At 51.6% G+C, this 17988-nt stretch overlaps 2 protein-coding genes across 3 annotated transcripts in view; one reads left to right on the forward strand and one right to left on the reverse strand.

Moving 5' to 3' along the window:
• SEPTIN2 (septin 2) overlaps positions 1-3337 on the reverse strand; it is a 32295-nt gene extending 28958 nt beyond the window's left edge. The window contains exons 1-3 of the mRNA XM_080604985.1: positions 3106-3337; positions 2005-2037; positions 610-730 (exon numbers count right to left, since the gene is read on the reverse strand). Of these exons, the coding sequence (XP_080461111.1) occupies positions 610-730; positions 2005-2013 (130 nt within the window). The 5' untranslated portion in view covers positions 2014-2037; positions 3106-3337. The remainder of the gene's footprint in view (positions 1-609; positions 731-2004; positions 2038-3105) is intronic.
• Positions 3338-4038: 701 nt separating this feature from the next.
• The window catches only part of HDLBP (high density lipoprotein binding protein), a 39756-nt gene continuing 25806 nt past the window's right edge, over positions 4039-17988 (forward strand). The window contains exon 1 of one of the 2 annotated variants that reach the window (XM_080604966.1): positions 4039-4179. The gene's annotated coding sequence lies outside the window, so the exon portion shown is untranslated. Of the gene's footprint in view, positions 4180-16398; positions 16491-17988 lie in introns of those variants that run through there. The other variant, XM_080604967.1, reaches the window with a different exon arrangement.

Consider the following 17988-nt stretch of genomic DNA (forward strand, 5'->3'; position numbering starts at 1 on the left):
ATGGATCAGAGGCTTTCCGCAGATGCAGAAGATTTCTCTTTCCGTCCCTGATACCAACATAGATTGTTAATGAAATATCTAATAGAATTACACTTTAAATTTTAACTACTAATAGACAACCAGTATCAATTTGAAAAGTAAAACCTCACATCAAACCAACTAATCTAATTCTCATTCTTCTCTTACAAAAATATTCAGAAGGGCTGGAAAGACCAGAGTTTGGATTCTTTTGAACTACATAGCAAATAGTTTAAATAGTCTCCTTGATACCAGTTCCTTAATAAAAACAAGCAAGCAAGCAAAGCATCTATTCAAATGCAAAAACACTTTTAAGCTAAATTTTAAATGGAATGCTTGAACCCTGTAAGACAAAACAAAATTTCTTCACCACATCCACAAAATTATTAACATATTCAAACACGGTTTGTAACATGGAAAACAATTGATGCATGAAATAATGAACTATAAAAGAAAGTTAAATGCTACAGTCCAGAAGAACTTTCTGATGCTAGCCAAAGCCTTACAATAGTAGAAGCAATTTTCACTTTAATTCCACACTCTACGTAAGCAAGAATTTGTTGTGAGGAAGACTATGAAACATTTTCTTACCAACCACCATAAGAGTAAATTCGAACCCCTTCTTCACAGACTTCCGATGAACCTGGTTGGGAAGGTTTGCAAACCCAACGTAGCCAGGGGTTTCCGGATTGGTAAACTGAGCAGGCTGTTGCTAAAGTAAAATAAAATAAGACAATAATAAGCAACCATACAAGATATACTTGTTTGGGTAAGTGATTTCCTCAGCTATTTCAAATGCAATAAACCAGAAAAGGAAGCGTGGAAAATCAGAAGTTTTGTAGCTCATTTAGCTCTCAGAAGTTCCGCCTTCGACTGTTCTCACTAGAACTTCTGAAGAAACAGAAAATAAAGTCAATCCCACTGATAAGACGATGGGATATGGGATTCCTCGCCCATCATTTAAGACTTGAAATCATATGATTCGAAACTACATGACATACAGAGAGCAAACTACACGGGTTTTCCTGTTATTCAATGGTTTCACAATGAAGTATAGAACAACTGCCTTCACCAAAAGCTTAGAAAAAATGTTTCATTTACTCTTGTTTACCCTCATTCAGCCAAGATCACCTCAAGTAAAAAAAAGTTTATTTATTGAAGTACTGCTAATCACACTCTTCTTAAACAGTGCCTTCACACCCATTTAAAATAAAAATGCTTGTGTGTGAGGCTTATGCACTAAAATAAGTATGTAACTAATCTCTTTTTTGGCACTTATGAAGTGATAGTCATCTGCTGGAAGTCCTCATTAGAGATCTCTTCCAAAAGGAAAAGAAAATTATACAAGTGTGACTCAAATGCCCTCTACTACAAATTACACAGAGAAATCTTTAGATGTGTTACTTTCCCTCTTCAAATATATTACTCAAGTACCTTTTATCATTTGTTTCGCTCCAATAAACTAACATGAATGTTTTAACCTGTTATACCAAACACGAGACCAAGAATTAGTTGAATCCCGGCATAATTTTTTTAATATAAGTTACTGCACTTTTAAGGGAGAATTTTGCTGATCAGTTGACTACATGAACAAATAAAGACGTTACCAATAAGATAAATACAAGAACATCCTTCTCTGAAATTATTTCTGCTCAGAACACAGCAGAAGAATGGAAGTTTAAGTGAAAATGTAACAGGGAACTTCTATGCAACTCCATGACCAAAATTAAATTCTTCCAGGAGCATTAGTTAACTACAGAGTTTCATACTTTGTGTAGAAAATTATTTTAATATGTAAATTATCTAAATAATTTGCTATTGTCTTCTAAATGTGAATTCTCTCTCACTTGTGAACTGTAAATTTAACTTACACAGGCCCACCAAAGACAATGTTATGGTTAAACATTCTGTGTCTGCAGGTAATTTTTTAAAAACAAAATATACATTCTGCATTGTTACATTTGAAGGCAGAAATGTTACTCTTACCTTAGACATTTTTATGGAAGGTCAGGAACAAATCTGAAAACAAAACAAAAAATGTATTCCAGATTATTACAAATTGCATGAGGGAAAAAAAAAAACAACAAACTAACATCCATTTTGAATGCTAAATTAGGAAACGAGCATCCTTGAACAAACATGTACATTTTGAAACAGTGCAAATCACTTCTCACAGAGGAAAAGTATTTGAATCTTCAGTATTAATGAGGAGCAGAATTGTCAGCAAACATTAGGCAGTTTATTTCCATCAGTAGACAATAAATTCAAGCAACATTAACATGGCAACATTAATGTATGACAAACCATACTGAAGCCTGAAAAAGTTCACATCCCTTCCAGAAACTAACCAAAATATGCTAAAAGGCATATTACCACTTACAGGAAACATGTTTTTTTCAAAGCTCAAAAAAAAAAAAAACCTCATGCAGTTTTTTTTTTCTTTTCAAACTTCCCCCCCTCGCCATTTCCTTTCATGCTTGAATGTTCTGTAAAGAGTTGATGACTTCAAAAGGAAACATTTTCTCCTCCTCTTTGGTCTAGATGCTTGCAAACTCAGTCATCCATTTTAACTTTTGCTGCCAAGTTCGGATTTTCACACACAGCTCTATCACATAGAGATACAAAGCACGTAGAAAAAAGAAATCTCTCATCTGACACCTCTGTGCAATAAAGTCTTACAACCAAGACCTGCCAACACCAGAGGACTTCTATCAGGCTAACTTGCATGATCTCAAGAGATAATATCGTTCACTATGATAATCTAAAAATGTCAACATGAGCAGATAAGTGCTCCAGGTCCCCTTTCTAGTTCCTCCTCTAGCTCACCCTCTTTAACCAACAAGGGATCTGTTCCCACTCACAAAGCCCACATAGCAGAGCTGCCTCTTATCTAGCTGACTCCAACTCTCATTTTGTGGACACGAAATGATCGCCATCTGATTCTTTCCGCTGTCCCAGTGAAGCACGCTCGTCCTTCACACCTCTCACCACAGAATGAAAACCGGGCAGCTTGCTTCTCAAGCGAAACTGCATTCTAAAAATAAAAACCATTATCTGCGATGCCAGTAATTCCCCTGGTAAATGGACCTGCGAGCAAGGAAACGTTCAGCTACTGAAGGTGCTCCTCGTGAGACTTCTCCCACCACGCAGGCCTGCTCTGTGAGAACTCTGCCGCCCAGGAGCGTTTCCTGCCGTGGATGCCGTGGGGCCCTGCCGAGCCGTTCCCCAGGAGGAATTAGCACAGCCCAACAAACCCAGACCCTGCTGGAGCACTGAGCACCCCGGCAGCCCCTGAGGCTCGTCCTTCTGCGCAGCTCTCTCTGAGCCCGGAGGAGTTTCCCACAGCCGCCGGGAAACTCCGCGATTCAGGATCCGAGGCTGTAATCGAGGATTCCGTGACTCTGTGCAACTTCGGCGCTGCGTTTCTGCAGGGGGACGCTGACACCGGGCCTTGAGCACGGCGCTCTCCCACAGAGCCCCTCACAGCGCTCCCTCAGCTCCTGCCCACCCCTCCCGCGCGGGCAGGGCCGTGCTGGGAGCGGCCCAGCCCCCCCCGGGGCACCTCAGCCCCCTTCCTCCCCCCCGGGGCTCGCACGGCCCAGCCGGAGGGGCTCGGGCGAAGCCCGGGAGGCTCGGAGCGGCCGCGCCAGCCCCCGCGTGTAGCCTCGCCCCCCCCCTCTGCCGACAGGAAACCGCAGCTCCGAGGGCCTCCGGGGACCCCTCCGAAGCCCTTCAGGGGCCTCACGCTCCCAGGAGCCCCGGGCTGGCGGCCCCGAGCCCCCGCCCCCGGCGCCCCTCACCTCAGCCGCCGGCCCCGCCAACCGCCCGCCGCCGCCGCGCGCGCACCCCCTCAGGCAGGGCGGGAGCGAGGCAGGGAGGGGCGCCGCCGCCCCGCCCACCCCTCAAGCCCCGCCCACCACCCTCAAGCCCCCCGCCCACCACCCTTAAGCCCCGCCTCCGAGGAGGTGCCGGCGAAAGCGCGGAGCCGGGCCCCGCGCGCATGCGCCCGCCCCGTTCCCATAGCAACCGGGCGGGCAAGGGGCGGCGGGGGAGGGGCCGCCTGTGTGCGGGTAGGTCACGCGAGTCCCTCTTCTTCCCCAAGATGGCGGCCGGCCGCTCGGCCTCGTACCCAGCATAGGCTTCGCCGCGGGCCTACTAGAGGTAACGGCGGCTCACGGCGGCGCCCGGTGGCACCGGGAGGGGAGGGAGGCGCGGGGGGGGGAGCGCTGCGGGTAAGCGGGGCGAGGCAGCGGGCCCGGCTCGGCGGCCGGGCGGGCTCCGCCGCCTCCGACAAGATGGCGGCAGCAGAGAGACGGGCGCGGGGGGCGGTGTGTCTAGCGGGCGCCCGGCTCTGCTCTATGGTCCCGGCCTTCCCCATTGGCGCGGGGCGGGTCACGTGCCGCCGCCTGCCCCCCCCCCCGGCCCCTCTACCCCCTCCTGTACCATCGAGACGGGTCTGGGGGTCCGCCCCCGCCGCCTTTGGTGGGGGGGGGGGGGGAAGGGCGCGGGAGCCGGGCCCCCCGGCAGGCCGGGCGGGCCTCACGCCTCCTCGCCCGTCCCGCGGTCCGCCCCGGCCTGCTCGGGCCGCTGGGGCTCGGAGAGCCGCCATCTCCTGCTCCTCGCACCGCTGGTGGGCCCGAAACGTGAGGGGCTGCGGCGCTGAGGGGGCTGTGGCTCGCCTCGGGCTTCTCAGGGAGGGCCGGGCCCCGCGGGTCCAAGGGGGAGAAGGCCGGCCCCTGCCGAGCCGTGCCCGCGGGGAGGCTTTGTGGCAGCTAGCTATAGGGCAGGGTGAGCCAGCGAGCAGGCAGAGCCGGGGTTAAGTGCAGGGAGGCCGAGGTCCTTGGGGCTGGCTTGGGCGGCACTAAAATGGCTCGCGTCGGGCTAAGTGACCCCTCCCGGGCTGGCCTTCCCCAGCCTGCAGGAGGAGGGGTTCCCAGCGAGAGAGCGGGTCGTGCTGGGAATGCTAGCGATCGCAGCAGCAGCGCGCTCGTAACTGATGAGACGAGCAAGGCCCTTGAATTTACAGCTCTAGTTTAGAGCTTGCACGCAAATTCACAGCGCTCTGGCTGGGAATTAAAAATTAGGGGCGTCTGCGGTCCCAAGGATTTCGAGGGAGTCGTTTCTTTTCCTGTTGGCTTGTATAACAAGAAAAATCTATGCATTGATATGTGTTGTATTGCTTTACTGCGTATATTCTGTTAAGTAAGGCAAGTGAAGTGATGGCCCGGCGGAGTAGAGGCTCCATTTCCCATGCTGTTGTTACCTGAATGCTGCGAAATTCATGTTAGTTAAAATAGTTTCACAGATGATATAATGGCTTTTTCTTTTCTCCTCCATTCCAGCCTGAAAACTGGTGGTCCAGGCATAGTTTCATAGGCGATTTGGATATTCCTCCCTCTGGTACAGGAATATACATTAGAAGAAGGGCAGGAAAGGAAACAGTAACGTAATCTGTAGCTCTGTGTCTGTCAGAGCCCTGTATCTCCAGCCCTTTGTCTGTTCACATTTAAGCTGTTAGAAGGAACAATCTTTCAGTTTGCACGTGGATTTTCATGTAGCACAGCCCACGTTAAAGGCAAGGCTAACCAGATACTCCCCCCCCAAAAAAAAAACAACCAAACAAAAAAAAACCACCTTTTCCTTCCAGACCAGCCCCCAGAGGTATAGTTTCTCATGGTTCAGAATGACAGGCACAGGAAGAGGTCTCTCTAGATGTGGAGGTAACAACGTCGGGAGGCCTGTAATGGCAGGGCTAGAAGAGGTGTTGCAACTCTAATTTGAGCTTTGCCTCCCCTTATAGATACAGTAAGCCTAGATCATTCTCAAAAGGCACTTTCCTGAATGTTTTCTAAGAAGCAGTTAAGAAAGACGGCTCCTTCTGTAAATTGTTCCAGCATTTTCCTCCTGATAGTGTGACAGATAATCCCATCTCGTCCTTCACTGCAAGTTAAGCTGATCTCTGGTTGCCTTCTCCCCCCCCCATCCCAGTTCTGCCTGAGATGGTGAAAACATCGCAGTGCTACTACTTGTGTTAAGAGTTATATTCTCCACTTTTTCATTAGTCCTTTCTAGACTGGAATGATGGAGAAGGAGGGCCTGACAGGAGAGCTAGCTGTGACCTGTGACTCCACAGCTGTTGTCGGTGCGCTGAGCCACCTCAAACAAGCCATCCTGTGCAGTTCACACCTTTACAAATTCACTCGTGATACGGTATTGGTTCTGGTATTACAGCCGATACTGCCTTTCCCAAAACAGGCTCTTTCCTGGGAGCACAGCATCCTGTTGAGCTGGTACAGGTGCAGGTAGGATCGTACTGCTGTATCTGGGGATTCCCCCCAGCCTACCAGTGGTGTGGGCAGAGCGGGCAGCGGTGGCGCTGAGACCAGGCTGCGGTGTTCAGACTGGATGCGATGTATGGCTGAATCGTGCAGTCACTGTGACTGGGAGGGCATCTGGGATTTCTGTATAGTATAGGATTTACATGAAAACCTTATTTCTGTGATTTTAAGAAGCCACGCAGCAATGGCTGAACTTTCTTTTTGGACTCAGGAATCTACAGAAGGAAATCTTCAGGTTTATACTATGTACACTTGTAAAATGAGCCTTAAAGTAAAAGAGGAAGACTCTAGCAAGTGTCCTCATGCTTAGAAACTGGCAAGCAGTAAAAATGGGGTCTGGAATCTGCCTTTACGCTTTCCTTGCGGTCAGAAAGAGAAGTTACAGATCCATCAGTCTCATTCTGAGCAGAAGCAGGCACCAAGCGTAGTCTGGCAAGACACCACAGTGAGAAACACCGGCCTTTTAGCACCCTGTGGATCCCACACAGTACGAGCCTCCTCTCCGGACGTTACCCTTGTGGCCGTGCTCTTGTGGTGTTGACGAAGACGTGCACCGCTGGAAGAGTTGCAACAGGGGTTTTTAAAGTGGGCTGAGGAAGGCATGCTCACCCAGGGTGTAACGAGTCTAACTTGTCCAAGGGCATGTTACTGGGAGGCCCAGAGCCTATAAAGCTTTTGCAACACGGGCCTGTGCAAGAGTTAAGTAGGTGTTGATTGTATTAAAATACCAGAACAGATAAAGGAGAGATGTAAAGAAAAACCCGGCTGCAGCATTAGGCCCCTGGTCTTCTTTCTGCTTGCCTTAACCTTGAAAGAAGAGAGCGTTCGGTTGGATTGTGTAGCGCGGCGCTGTTAGTTGGTGGCTTCTTGTTTTCTGTCTGGGTTTTTCTGGGGTTTTGGTCTAGAAGCTATTCCAGTGGAGCCCATGCTCATGGGAGGTGGTGGCGGTTTTGTGGGCAGCAAGGCTCCGCGTGGAAGGCAGGGCCCGGGCTGGTAGGGCCTGTTGGGAGGGACCGTGGGGGAGCTGGGGAGAGACCCAGAGCTGTTCTCATAACCTGGCGGGGTCGTGTTAGGCTGCTACTTGCGGCAAGAGTGCAGTGTCCCAAGTTAGGGGGTTGTTTCAAGAGCTCTTTTCATTTTCATTTTAGAAATTACTAGTTTTAGAAGAAATTTTTTGGGTTACGGGCTTACCCTGGATTGGACTTAGACCTGAGAGAATTCATCTTGCGGCTTTATTTAGCCGTCCTTTAGCTTTAAAAGGAGAACTGTTTACATCCTAAAAATCTGCTGTTAGAATCTTGTGAGTTATATTGCCATCGTAAATGGAAAAAGCCTGCATGCTTCATAATTGCAGTGACCTTTTTCCCCCATCTTCCTTCTATGCACTAACATTGCCCTGTAGCTCTCGTGGTGTGACTTCAGTGGAAGAGAATCTCACATTATGAAGGGAGTCAGGTTGAAAAGAGATGTATCAATAAACAAGGAGGAAAAGTTCTGGCCAAAGCGGGGGGAAAAGCTTCTTTATTTAGAATATTGTATGTGTATAGAAGTCTCTGGCTTGCTGGAAGATTTATCTGTGTAAGGTTTTAATTCTAACAAGGGAAAGTAGTTGGGCTGAGATAAGTGTTCTGGGTTTATTTTGTCTCATAAGAAACTTATCTATGTTGAAGCTGAAGCAGTGCTTTTTGCCTTCATTTAGGTGATCTTTGTTGTTTCACAACACAGGTATTTTCCCAATCTCCCAGAAATACAAGTATTCTTTCTAGCAGCTATTGTATTATACATATTGTTTCCTTTGAACTTGCTGGTAGACATTGCTCGTCTCGTGACTGGTCTGACTTAGTTGATTCTCGCATCTGGTAGATGCTTCAATTCCTGAAGATATCTACTCCTATTCTGCAAATTATGAGTAGGTATCTTAGCGTGTAAATAACTGGAATACGTTCATGCCTCGTGGTGCTGATTTTCTGACTTCAGTTGACTCAGGAAACATTTGGGTTGAACTAGGCACACTGAAACTTTGTGTCTGTGTGTTTTGGACGGGGTTAAATAGGTTTCTCCTGCAAAGAAGGCAGGGAGTGTGCAGCGATGTGTGCCTTTGTGTGTCCAAAAGCCGTTCGGACTTCTGCACGCTATTTTAAATGATGCAAAATGGCAGTGGCGTGTAGAGGAGGCAGGAGGAGGGAAGAAGAACCTGGCGTTAGACTTGGCATCGCAGCGGTTCTCCTGCCTACCTGAGGGAGGATTGAGTCTCTTCTACAGCATTTTTGGCAGCTGCCGGTCTCGGGAAGAAACCTCTGCTCGGCAGGAGCAGCGCACAAGCCCCGTGCCAGGCAGGAGCGATGCTGGCCACGCGAGCAGGAGGTTGCTGAGCGCAGCGGTGGCTGCGGCCCCGCGCGGTGAGAGCCGGGCCTCGCTGGGGCAGCCACGCCAGGAGCGAGACGCCCTTGAGTGGCAGCAGCTGAGGCAGGGAGCTGCGGCAGCTGGAGTCTCGAAAGAGGTGCTTGCGAAGCAGCTGGCAGAAGAAATGGGGAGAAAGCGGAGAAAAAGATGGACCGCAAAAGGGGATGGTTGGAGGAAATCTTAATGAGTTTAACTGCAATGGAAAAATGGCACTGCGAGAAGGGAAGGGATTGGCTCGGTGGCTGTAAGATACCAAGAAATGATGATTCATAGGAAAAAGTCTGCCTTTGAGAGGATTGAATAGCACAGTAATATTCATGCAACCTCCCTTAAACGACACTCTTTAATTTAATTGTAAAGTAAAATGGATTTATTTGTTGACGCAAAATGGAAGTAGTACCAGATTCTGTTACACTCAGCAGCGCAGTGTCTGGAACTGTTTTCCAGCATCAGTTTTGTTGTCTTTTGTAAAGATTTTACACTAATGGGAAAGAACCATTTGGGAAATATTTGGGGATGGAACTGATGGACATGTTTGTTGCTGATAGGGGCTGGGGATGACAGCCAAACAGAACTCCTCAAGTGTCCTGCATGTGAACAGAAGTCATAAATGTGGGTGATTCTGGTGAAAACCATCCAGACCTGTAACATGTACAGCACGCCCTTTTGTCTGCACAAAAAATATCTGGGAATGAACACTTCTGGAAGGGAGTGCTGATACTGGCGGGCTGTGGCTTTGTACTCGGTGATCCGGTGTCCCAGCACCTAACTTGCCCTGAAGGGGGAGAGGCTGGGAGCAGTGCAGTATTTTGGCTGTTACCGCTCAACTTGGAGGTGGCTGGAGCCAGCCTTTTCCTTGTGTTAAGCTCACAATTCCTTGGTGATGGTCTCAGTCAAAGTCCACAGAAGAGCTGTCTGACCCACGCAGAGGACTCGGACTTTAAAGGAAGGTCACTGGTATCGTATCTTGTCGTAAATATAAAGCAGATACGGCTAGCTTTCGTAAAGCTAACCTCTGGCAGATATTTCATCAGGGACAGGCTAACTGGAAGAACCATCTTGCATCACTCAGATGTCAGGCTTGGTCTAAGGTACTGGCACGTAGCAGGGGCGTCACCCTCTGTCCCTTTACCCTCACGTCTGCTAGTGTTGGTGGACTGTTTTTTCACACTGTTTTTTGCGGTGGTTTGTCTGAAAAATCCCTGAAGGCCTCTGAGAGGAGCACCGAGCACCCGGACACCCAGTGCTCGACGCAGGTGTGGCCACCTGCAGTAGGACCGCTTGCTGTTTCTCTTCCTGTTGCTGGTCCCCTGCCTCTGGCTGTCCCTGCGTTTCTCGTACTGGGGATTAAACAGGACAGGATGTTTGCCAAAGGTGAGGGACAAACAAAGCCTGGGGCAGGGACGGGGACATCGGGCATGGGGTGGGCACCCAGTTCGGGTCAGGAAAATGGCAGTGAAGAAGGGTCAGAGCTGATGCCGGGAAGATGGCCCTGTTGGAAGGGATGGAGCAAAGCCAGAGAAAAGCCACAGTGGGGCGAGAGGCCAGGAGCTACCGAAATGGGGCCGTTGCTGCTGGTCCCAGGGTTCGAGGCTCTCCAGGGGTGCTGGAGGCGGTGCGGGCTGCCTGACCTCCCTGCCCCTCCCTTCTCAGCTCAAGCCCGACGCTGGCTGTTTCCATTGCACAGCAGAAAGTAAGTTTGCTCTTATCTCTGTTCAGGTGATAAAGGGGAACGTAAACCTGCGTCGGAGCAGCTAGAAGGAAAGTCGAGGACAACAACTCGGAGAGCAGGCGGGGTGTGAGAGGGAGGAGGGCAGGTGTTATGGCTGGCCTGTTGTTGTATGTGCTTGTGTTTTCAGAATTAGTGCCTTAGCGCTTGCTACAGCCTACTGGGATTTAGGTGCCTGGTCATGCGGGGACCCTTCGAATCTCTGGAGAAGCTCCGGTTTGTAAATACGTGGCTCTGCTTGCAGGTAGAGCTGGTTAAGTAGCACTGAGGAAACCGTGAAGTTCTACGCCTGCTCTTGTAAATGGTGTCATGAAATTAAAATGTTGACTTGATGGCTCTGGTTGCGATGGAGCTGTGGCTAAAAATGAGATCAAACAGTACGTAGCGGAAAAAGCATCGAGAGACATTTAGAAGTTCTTGGAAGAGATTTTAAACCTTTTATTTCTCCCTGCAGCCTCGCGCTGCTCATCCAGCAGAGACAACAGCGGCGTGTGGGTGGAGGACTGCACGGCGTCAAGTGTCAAAGCAAAAAAACTGTGCCTAAAACGGCACACGTGCCCTTCCAGCTCCAACCCAAGGATGAGCAGGGTGGGACTGGAACTGATTCAGTTATCAGAAGATGTTTTAAGTGTAAAATAATACTATTTGCAACAATTAGGGAGAATAGCTACGCTCGGCTCCCGCTGTCTGTCTCTCTTCTTTCATAGCAGGCTTAGAGTGGCCTTGCAGCTTTGGAAGGGAAGACCGTCTGTTTTTTCCCTGTCAGTTCAGATCACCGTGATGTAATTCTCTCTAACTCACCAAGAGCCTTTTGCTTGGCCTGGTGGAGATTAGGAATTAGTGCTTGGCTGTGGATGTGCTGAGCCCCTGTTGCATGCGCTATGAATAGGACAAAGGGACGTTACGCTTAAATAGCTAGGGTCTTGTCACAGCTTTCAAAAAGTGGCAGTTAAAATCAGGTATTTACTTCATTGTTTTTTCATAGGGATTGCTGCCAAACGGAAGGTGTTCTGGGTTCCTTCCCTCTCCAGACAAATCGCTAGCCTCCCTGCAAGTTTGCTTGATTTTTATTAGTTCTTCTAAGGTTTGCGCCCGTCGCAGTGACACTGGCTTTTGTGGGTCGTGTTTTCAAACTGTTTATTGTAACCTGATGGTAGAAATAAAGAGGAAGATCTACAAAGTGTCGTGCAAAGCCATGTGACTTGGGGAGCTGGAACTCAGAGAAAAAAAAATACCAGAGCACGTCGAAAGTTTATAAAAATGGAGCTCCAGCATTCCCTGAAGTCTCCGTTGTCCAATAGACATCAGTAACTGAGGAATCTTTAAAATCTCTCAAGGGGCCAGGAATAGCCCTGCTTACATTTTTCTGTATAATATCTGGAATCAAAGGAGCTAAGCAAGGTATAAAGAATCGCGTCTCATTTAGTTTGCCATTGTTCTTATTTTTTTCGTTTGCTCTGTCTCCTTACCTAGCAGAGTCTCTGTGAAAGGAAGTGGTCGTCATCTTTAGAAACTGCTGCAGGAAGCTCCTCAGATTCTGGCCTGCAGAACAGCCACTCACGAGTGCCTGTGGGAGCGTATCAGGGAAACCACTGGCACCTTGCAGCGCAGGGACGCTGTCAACTTCACATTGTCTAATTAGGTGATGAGTAATGTGAACAAATGGGGAGGGGGGAGTTCAGGCCTTGCAAGTCCCTTGCTTTTCCGAGCTATGTGATACGTAGCGCATGAGAGCTTCTGGCAACGTCTCTTAAAAAAAAAATAAAATGCCACGTGTTCATTTTATATTACAATTGTCAAGAGAGGGAGCGAGGGACTCTGAGAAGGTAAACAAAAGAAGTCCAACCCGGTAGCCAAAGGAGGGTGAAGTGAAAGTTTCCTTTTGAAGAACAGAAAGAAAATAGTGCGTGCTTTGTTCTGCAGCATCTCTGCAATCCGTGCTCGTTGGCTCACTGTGATATTTAACCACAAGCGTTCAAACAGGCTTTGGGAAGTAGCTCTCAGCTAATTACCGGTGGCAGATTTTTCTTCTTCGGTGCAGGTTGAGCAGGGAACAGCAGTGCCGCAGCAGCCCTCTGAAGGCACCTGTGTAAGATGAGCACGCAGTGGTAATTTTTTAAATGAAAAACCGTGTTCAGGTAATAACATGCTTTGTGTTCAGCATAAGCAGTTTGCCCGGAAAGTTTGTGCAGCTTTGGAGCCCTGATCACCCCGGTGTGGCCCTGCTGGGAGCAGGAGGCTGGGCTACACACCAGGGCCCCACACCTCCAGCCGATGTTTGAAGCTCTGAATTTCTGTGACTTCTTCCTATTCCGCTACTCTGCCCGAGCTGCCTGTCAGGGAACTTGTTTTCCGATTCTCTTCCCAGTCGTTGAGTCAAGTCAGTGTTTTGTTTTGCTTTACTGTAAAACTGTGAGGCACCACAGGAAGATACTTCCTTTCACTTTGTCCCTCGTGTTTAAATTGTTTTCTGGATCTCCAAGGCAGAAGACCTGAACTTTGCCTCTACTCTGATGAACTTTTCAATGACTAGATTTGCTATAACTGCCTCTGAAGCACAGGTAGGAAATCCACCTCAATCATTCTTGGTCTGAGTGTATTATTTCTCTGTTAAATTATCAGATTTCTCCCTCAGTCTCCGTGGAAGAACTGCCTCTGACCTTTTGCGTGGATTTGGATTGATTTTATTAAACTGTCCATTGACTTTCTTCCTCATCTCTGAAATGGCATTTGTTTTGTCATAGCAGCCGGTATCCAAGGATCACAGCGTTCTAACAACGTGAAATGAAATACTAACTCCACAGAGTAAATCAAGACCCCTGTGTGTGTACAGCCAGGGCGACTGAGAGAATTTCACCACAGCAGATCGGTACCAAAGCTAACAGTGGAGCTCAAGTCTCTTGATGGTTTGTCAGTGTTAACCACCAAATCCAGTTGCCTCACAGTATTCCAGTGTAAGAGATGCGTGCCTCCCCCTGGACTCAAAGCTTTTTCTCTCGCTGTGGTCAGAGGGTATTGAAGGTATTCGGTCATACTGGAACTCTGCCTATAGCACTAAGTTGCTCCTCTTCTTCTCCCAGAATAATCTATTTTGCTTGTCCCCATTTTGTAGAGTGCCCTGTGATAGTTTAGGAAAGGCAGCATATATATTGTTTGCTAGTTGATGGTTGCATAATTTTATTGTCAGAGTGCCCAGGAAATAAATAAGTCTTTTAACAACCATTTTGGCCTGAGAGGCCTGCTGAGGTTAGTCACCTTCCTTCAGTGGCTGCCCAGCCCCTCTGCTTGTGCAGGGAGAGGATCACCCTCTATAAACAAGATGGATTTACCAAGAGAAAGGCAAATGATGTCGCGGTCCCCTGGGACCCCTTATTTATACCACCTAGGTTACGTGAGACAAACACATGCAGTCGCTCTGTGCCTTCCAACCCTCTCCCTCGGTCACAATGGAGTTGGGATTAGCGTATGGGCTCAGGCAGACTTTTCTTACCAGCAATTCTCTACTCGGGTATTTACAGTGGGCCTCTGAAGATGGTGAGATTGCCTTAGGTACAGCCGAGGGCAGAATTTGGCCCGCAGAATCCCTGCTGACTGGTAATGATGTATGAGTGAGGAAAAGAGGTGCCCGACTTGAACACCTCTGGCATTTTCCTTCCTTGTGGCAAATAAAATCTGGTGTGAAAGCCACTCACACACACATAATGTGGACTCACTTTCAGTCAGTGTTTTATGATGATTTCTCCCTGTTCTCGTGATGGAAGGATCTATATAACTTGACCCCTAACTTCAGAGTTTTCCTGTAGAAATAAAAAAAATCCCATTGGAAGGGGAGGCCATAGTGATAGCTTCAGAGCTGAGCAGCATATCTTGCTGGCTTTGTCTGAGAACCTAAGCGCTCTCTGGCATATGAGTGCCCTGTGCCCTGAATCCTCTTCCATCATGCTTTGTTTTTGTTTTTAATATTCAAATTACTTCCTTATCCCATTCTCCCCTCAGCCCGCCTTCTGTCATGCCGCTGGTGAGGGATGTGCCAAAGTGGATATTTCCAGGGGCAGTTCTTTAGCGGTGTTCTGTGACTTCTGTGTGTAGGATGAGCACCCAGGGTATGAAAAGGGTGCTTATTTGTACAGTTTTAGAAATCTGGAGTTATATTTAACAGGAAATAAAGTCATAGCGTGCGCGTGCTCTTTGGAGCGTGCTTCGGTTGCTTTCCAAATAAGGCTGGCAGTTTCTGGAAGGAAAAAGAGGGATAACAATATAAGAACAGGCTGGAAAAAATCCTTTGCGAAATCCCAGCTCAGCTGAGGGTGCGTGTGCCAGCAAAGACCAACTTTGTTGTAGTCTTTGCTCCAGTGGTTTAAGGAGCTGAAAGTTTTCTCCTCCCTTCCCCAAGAGTCCTGGAGTCACTATGGAAAGCTGCTTGGTTCCTCAACCTTGGCTTTCTCACCGAATGGGTTTGGGGCTTGTTTTTTGGAACCCATGTTCGTCAGTGTTAAGTTTATCTCTGTTTGAGTTTCATATTTCTGCCGGTCCAATTTTTGTGTCCTCCCTCCGACTGGTGATATGAGCTGCCAATTTGATAAGCTGTGGAAACTGTGGATTGCCCAAGCCTTCACCCTTGCTGTCGCACGTTGGTGTTCTTTTCTAGGAGGTTTCCTTTCTGCTTGTTCTCACAGGTGAAGAAACCAGGGTCTGTTGTAGTGCTGCTGAAGCATGCTAGGAGCAGGGGGGCAGGTTAGTGTTTGTCGAGGTGTCGGGTACCTTCTTCTGTCTTCCCTCCCCTCAGCTACCAAACCCAGCATTTGGAGGTGAGTTGCCGCTTGTGGGCAAGTAGCCTGAGAGGCGCTGAGCAGCCCCTGTAGACCTTGCCCTGCCTGTGCCGAGTCTCTTACTGGGCACGGTGGGATGCAGATGGTGCGGTGCTGGCGGAAGGCGCATCAAGTCGCAATAGGCCTTCCAGCATCCTTTGAATGTGCGTTCATCCATGCCCGGGACACTTAGTGAATGCGGGAGGAAAGGTGGGGTCTCATCCCCGACCCTTTACCCCGTGGAATGTCTCAGTCCTCTGCGGAGGGCAGCATGGGACAGCTGTCCTTCAGCAGCAGACATCAGCGAAGGTGGCACGTGGTGAGCTGCCCTCGGCCTTCCGGTAACCTCCTGCCACTTGCAACTGCAAATAAAGGAAGAGGCGCAGAGACGTGTAAGGATATTCCCTCTTAAACAGTCTGGGAGAGGGAGCTCTGGTAAAAACTCAGACCTCCGTAACGTCCTGGCAACGCTGCTGGTCGCAGGACGTCCTGCGTACACAGAGGACCTGCAGTACCCATAGGTACGAGGCAGCGCGTCCCCACAGAGGGCCACTGCTGAGCCAGGTAACGAGGGGGAGTTCAGGGAGCAGGACGAGGGGGTTTCGGCAAGATGCTGCCTTCTGGGCTCTGCGGCGCCCAGCTGCACGGGAGTTAACTGGGCGCAGCCGAGTTAGAGCCGGGGCCGGGGACCCAAGGGAGCGAAAGCCCCGCAACAGCGGCGAGCGCTTCGGGGGCCGCTGGGAGCCGCCGGGCCCCGAGCAGTGTCCCGCTGGGTGCCGGCCCTTTGCTCCCGCTGGCGGGACGCGGGCCCCGGCGCCGTGACGTGGCAGCGGCGGCTCCTGGTGCCGAGCTGGAACTTTTCTCCGCCACCCCCCCCACTCCCGGGGGTGCTCTCGGGCCGCGCGTTGGGGCCGAGCCCGAATCGTTGTGAGGGGAACGGGGGGCGCGCAGCCCCCAGCGGAGCGCGGCGGCCGCCTGCCCCCGGCTGCGTGCTCCCAGCGCCCGGCCAGGCCCCGGCTCGGCTCCGCTCGGCTCGGCGGTGGCCGGGCGGGAAGGGGGCAAGTCCCGCTGACGTGCGGCCCGGGGATTGGCAGCGGCCCGCCCTATATAGGCCCGGCGGAGGCCGCCGCGCCGCTCTCCCCCCCGAGCGCTCCCGGTCCTTCCAGCAGAGCGGGCGAGCGGGCACCGGCCGGAGTGAGTCGGGGGGAAGCGGGGGGTGAGGGGGGCTTGGTGCCGCCGGGGGGGGGGTGCGGGGTGCGGGCCGGCCTCCCTGCCCGCGGGACGGGCCGTGCTGAGCCGGGGCCGGCGTGGCCGGAGGGGGGGGGGGGAGGCAGCTTTTTGGGGGTGGGTGAGGGGGGAGCGGGGGCTCCGGCCCCGGGGGGTGCGGGCTGGGGCACGGCGGGGCGGCTCTGCGTGAAGTCCCAGCGCCGCGAGCCCCAGCGCCGCGTCCAGCGCCGGGTGAGCCTTGCGAAACGGCGCGGGGTGAATAACCCCGGGGCTGAGCCAGCACCCCCCGAGCCTCTCCTCCCGCTCGGGTCCGTCTCTCTATTTATTTATTTATTTGTTTGTTTCCTCTCTCCCCTTCCGCGAACCCTCGCGGAGGCCGCGTGGCCGCCCCGCTCCCACACAGCGCCGGTCGCTGCTCGGCGGGGAGCCGCGGGCCGGTGCCCCCCCGCCCTCCCTCCCACATCCCCCCATCCCCGTCCCCCTCCCTCCCTCCCTCCCGTGACAGCGGCCCCGGGCCTGGCCCTTTAAGGGCGCCGCCCCGCCCCCGGTGCCGGCAGTGCTGAGGTGGCGCTGGCGGCGCCGCCCGCCCGGCCCCGGGCCCGCCGCTTCCCCCCGGCCCGGGAGCCGCTGCCCGCCCCCCCCCGGAGGTGCGCGGGTACCGCCCGGGGGGCCCGGCCTGAGGAGACGGGGCGCGGGGGGGGGCGGGAACCCGGCCCTGAGGGCGGGGAGCGGGGCGCGGGGCTGTCGGTGGGGGGCACGGGGGGAGCCCCGGGGGCGGCGGGGCGGCAGGCACGCCGTAACGCCCGGCTCCGAGGCCGGCCGCGTCCGAGGAGGCAGCGGGCGCGTTGCGCGCCCACGTCCGCTGCGTCAGGAAGCCACGCGAAGGGCTCCATCCTGCCACGCAGCAGCCGGCCGGCCACCTGGGGGATCTCGGCCAGCGCTCCCCACAGCGGCGATCTTCCCGTGTCACCGGCCACCGCGAGGTCGGAGCCTGCCGGCACCTGGCAGAGGACGGTGCTGCCCCGACCGGCTCGGCCCCGCTGGTTTTGGCAAGGCTTAGTTGCGTCCGGTTTTAGTTCCTGCGATGAACAGAACGCCGATACGTCTATAAGATACCGCACGGCTCGCCATTACTGTCCACGAGGACTGATCGGATTGGCAGTGTAACCCAAGACTTCGCCTTTTTTTCACTCCATACAAATAGTTCCCGTGTGGTTAGGTCTGGCCCTTGCTAGAGGCTATTTTCAGGAAGATTTTGTTCTCCGTATTTCAGCGTGCCGTACACTTCTGAAACTTCTTTTGGCACACAAAGGCAGCGCCACGGACGGTGTACGAAGCAGGCAGCTTAAAACCTGTTGACCCAGTCAGCTGCACGCTCGCGTGACGTAGCTGTAACCTTAGTTTCAAAACCTACAGTGGGAAGACGAGGAGGTGTAGGCTCCAAACGCAGTGCCTGAGCTGCTGC

Source organism: Anser brachyrhynchus, assembly GCF_964034855.1.
Source record: "Anser brachyrhynchus genome assembly, chromosome: 9".
In the NCBI taxonomy this organism is placed as follows: domain Eukaryota; kingdom Metazoa; phylum Chordata; class Aves; order Anseriformes; family Anatidae; genus Anser; species Anser brachyrhynchus.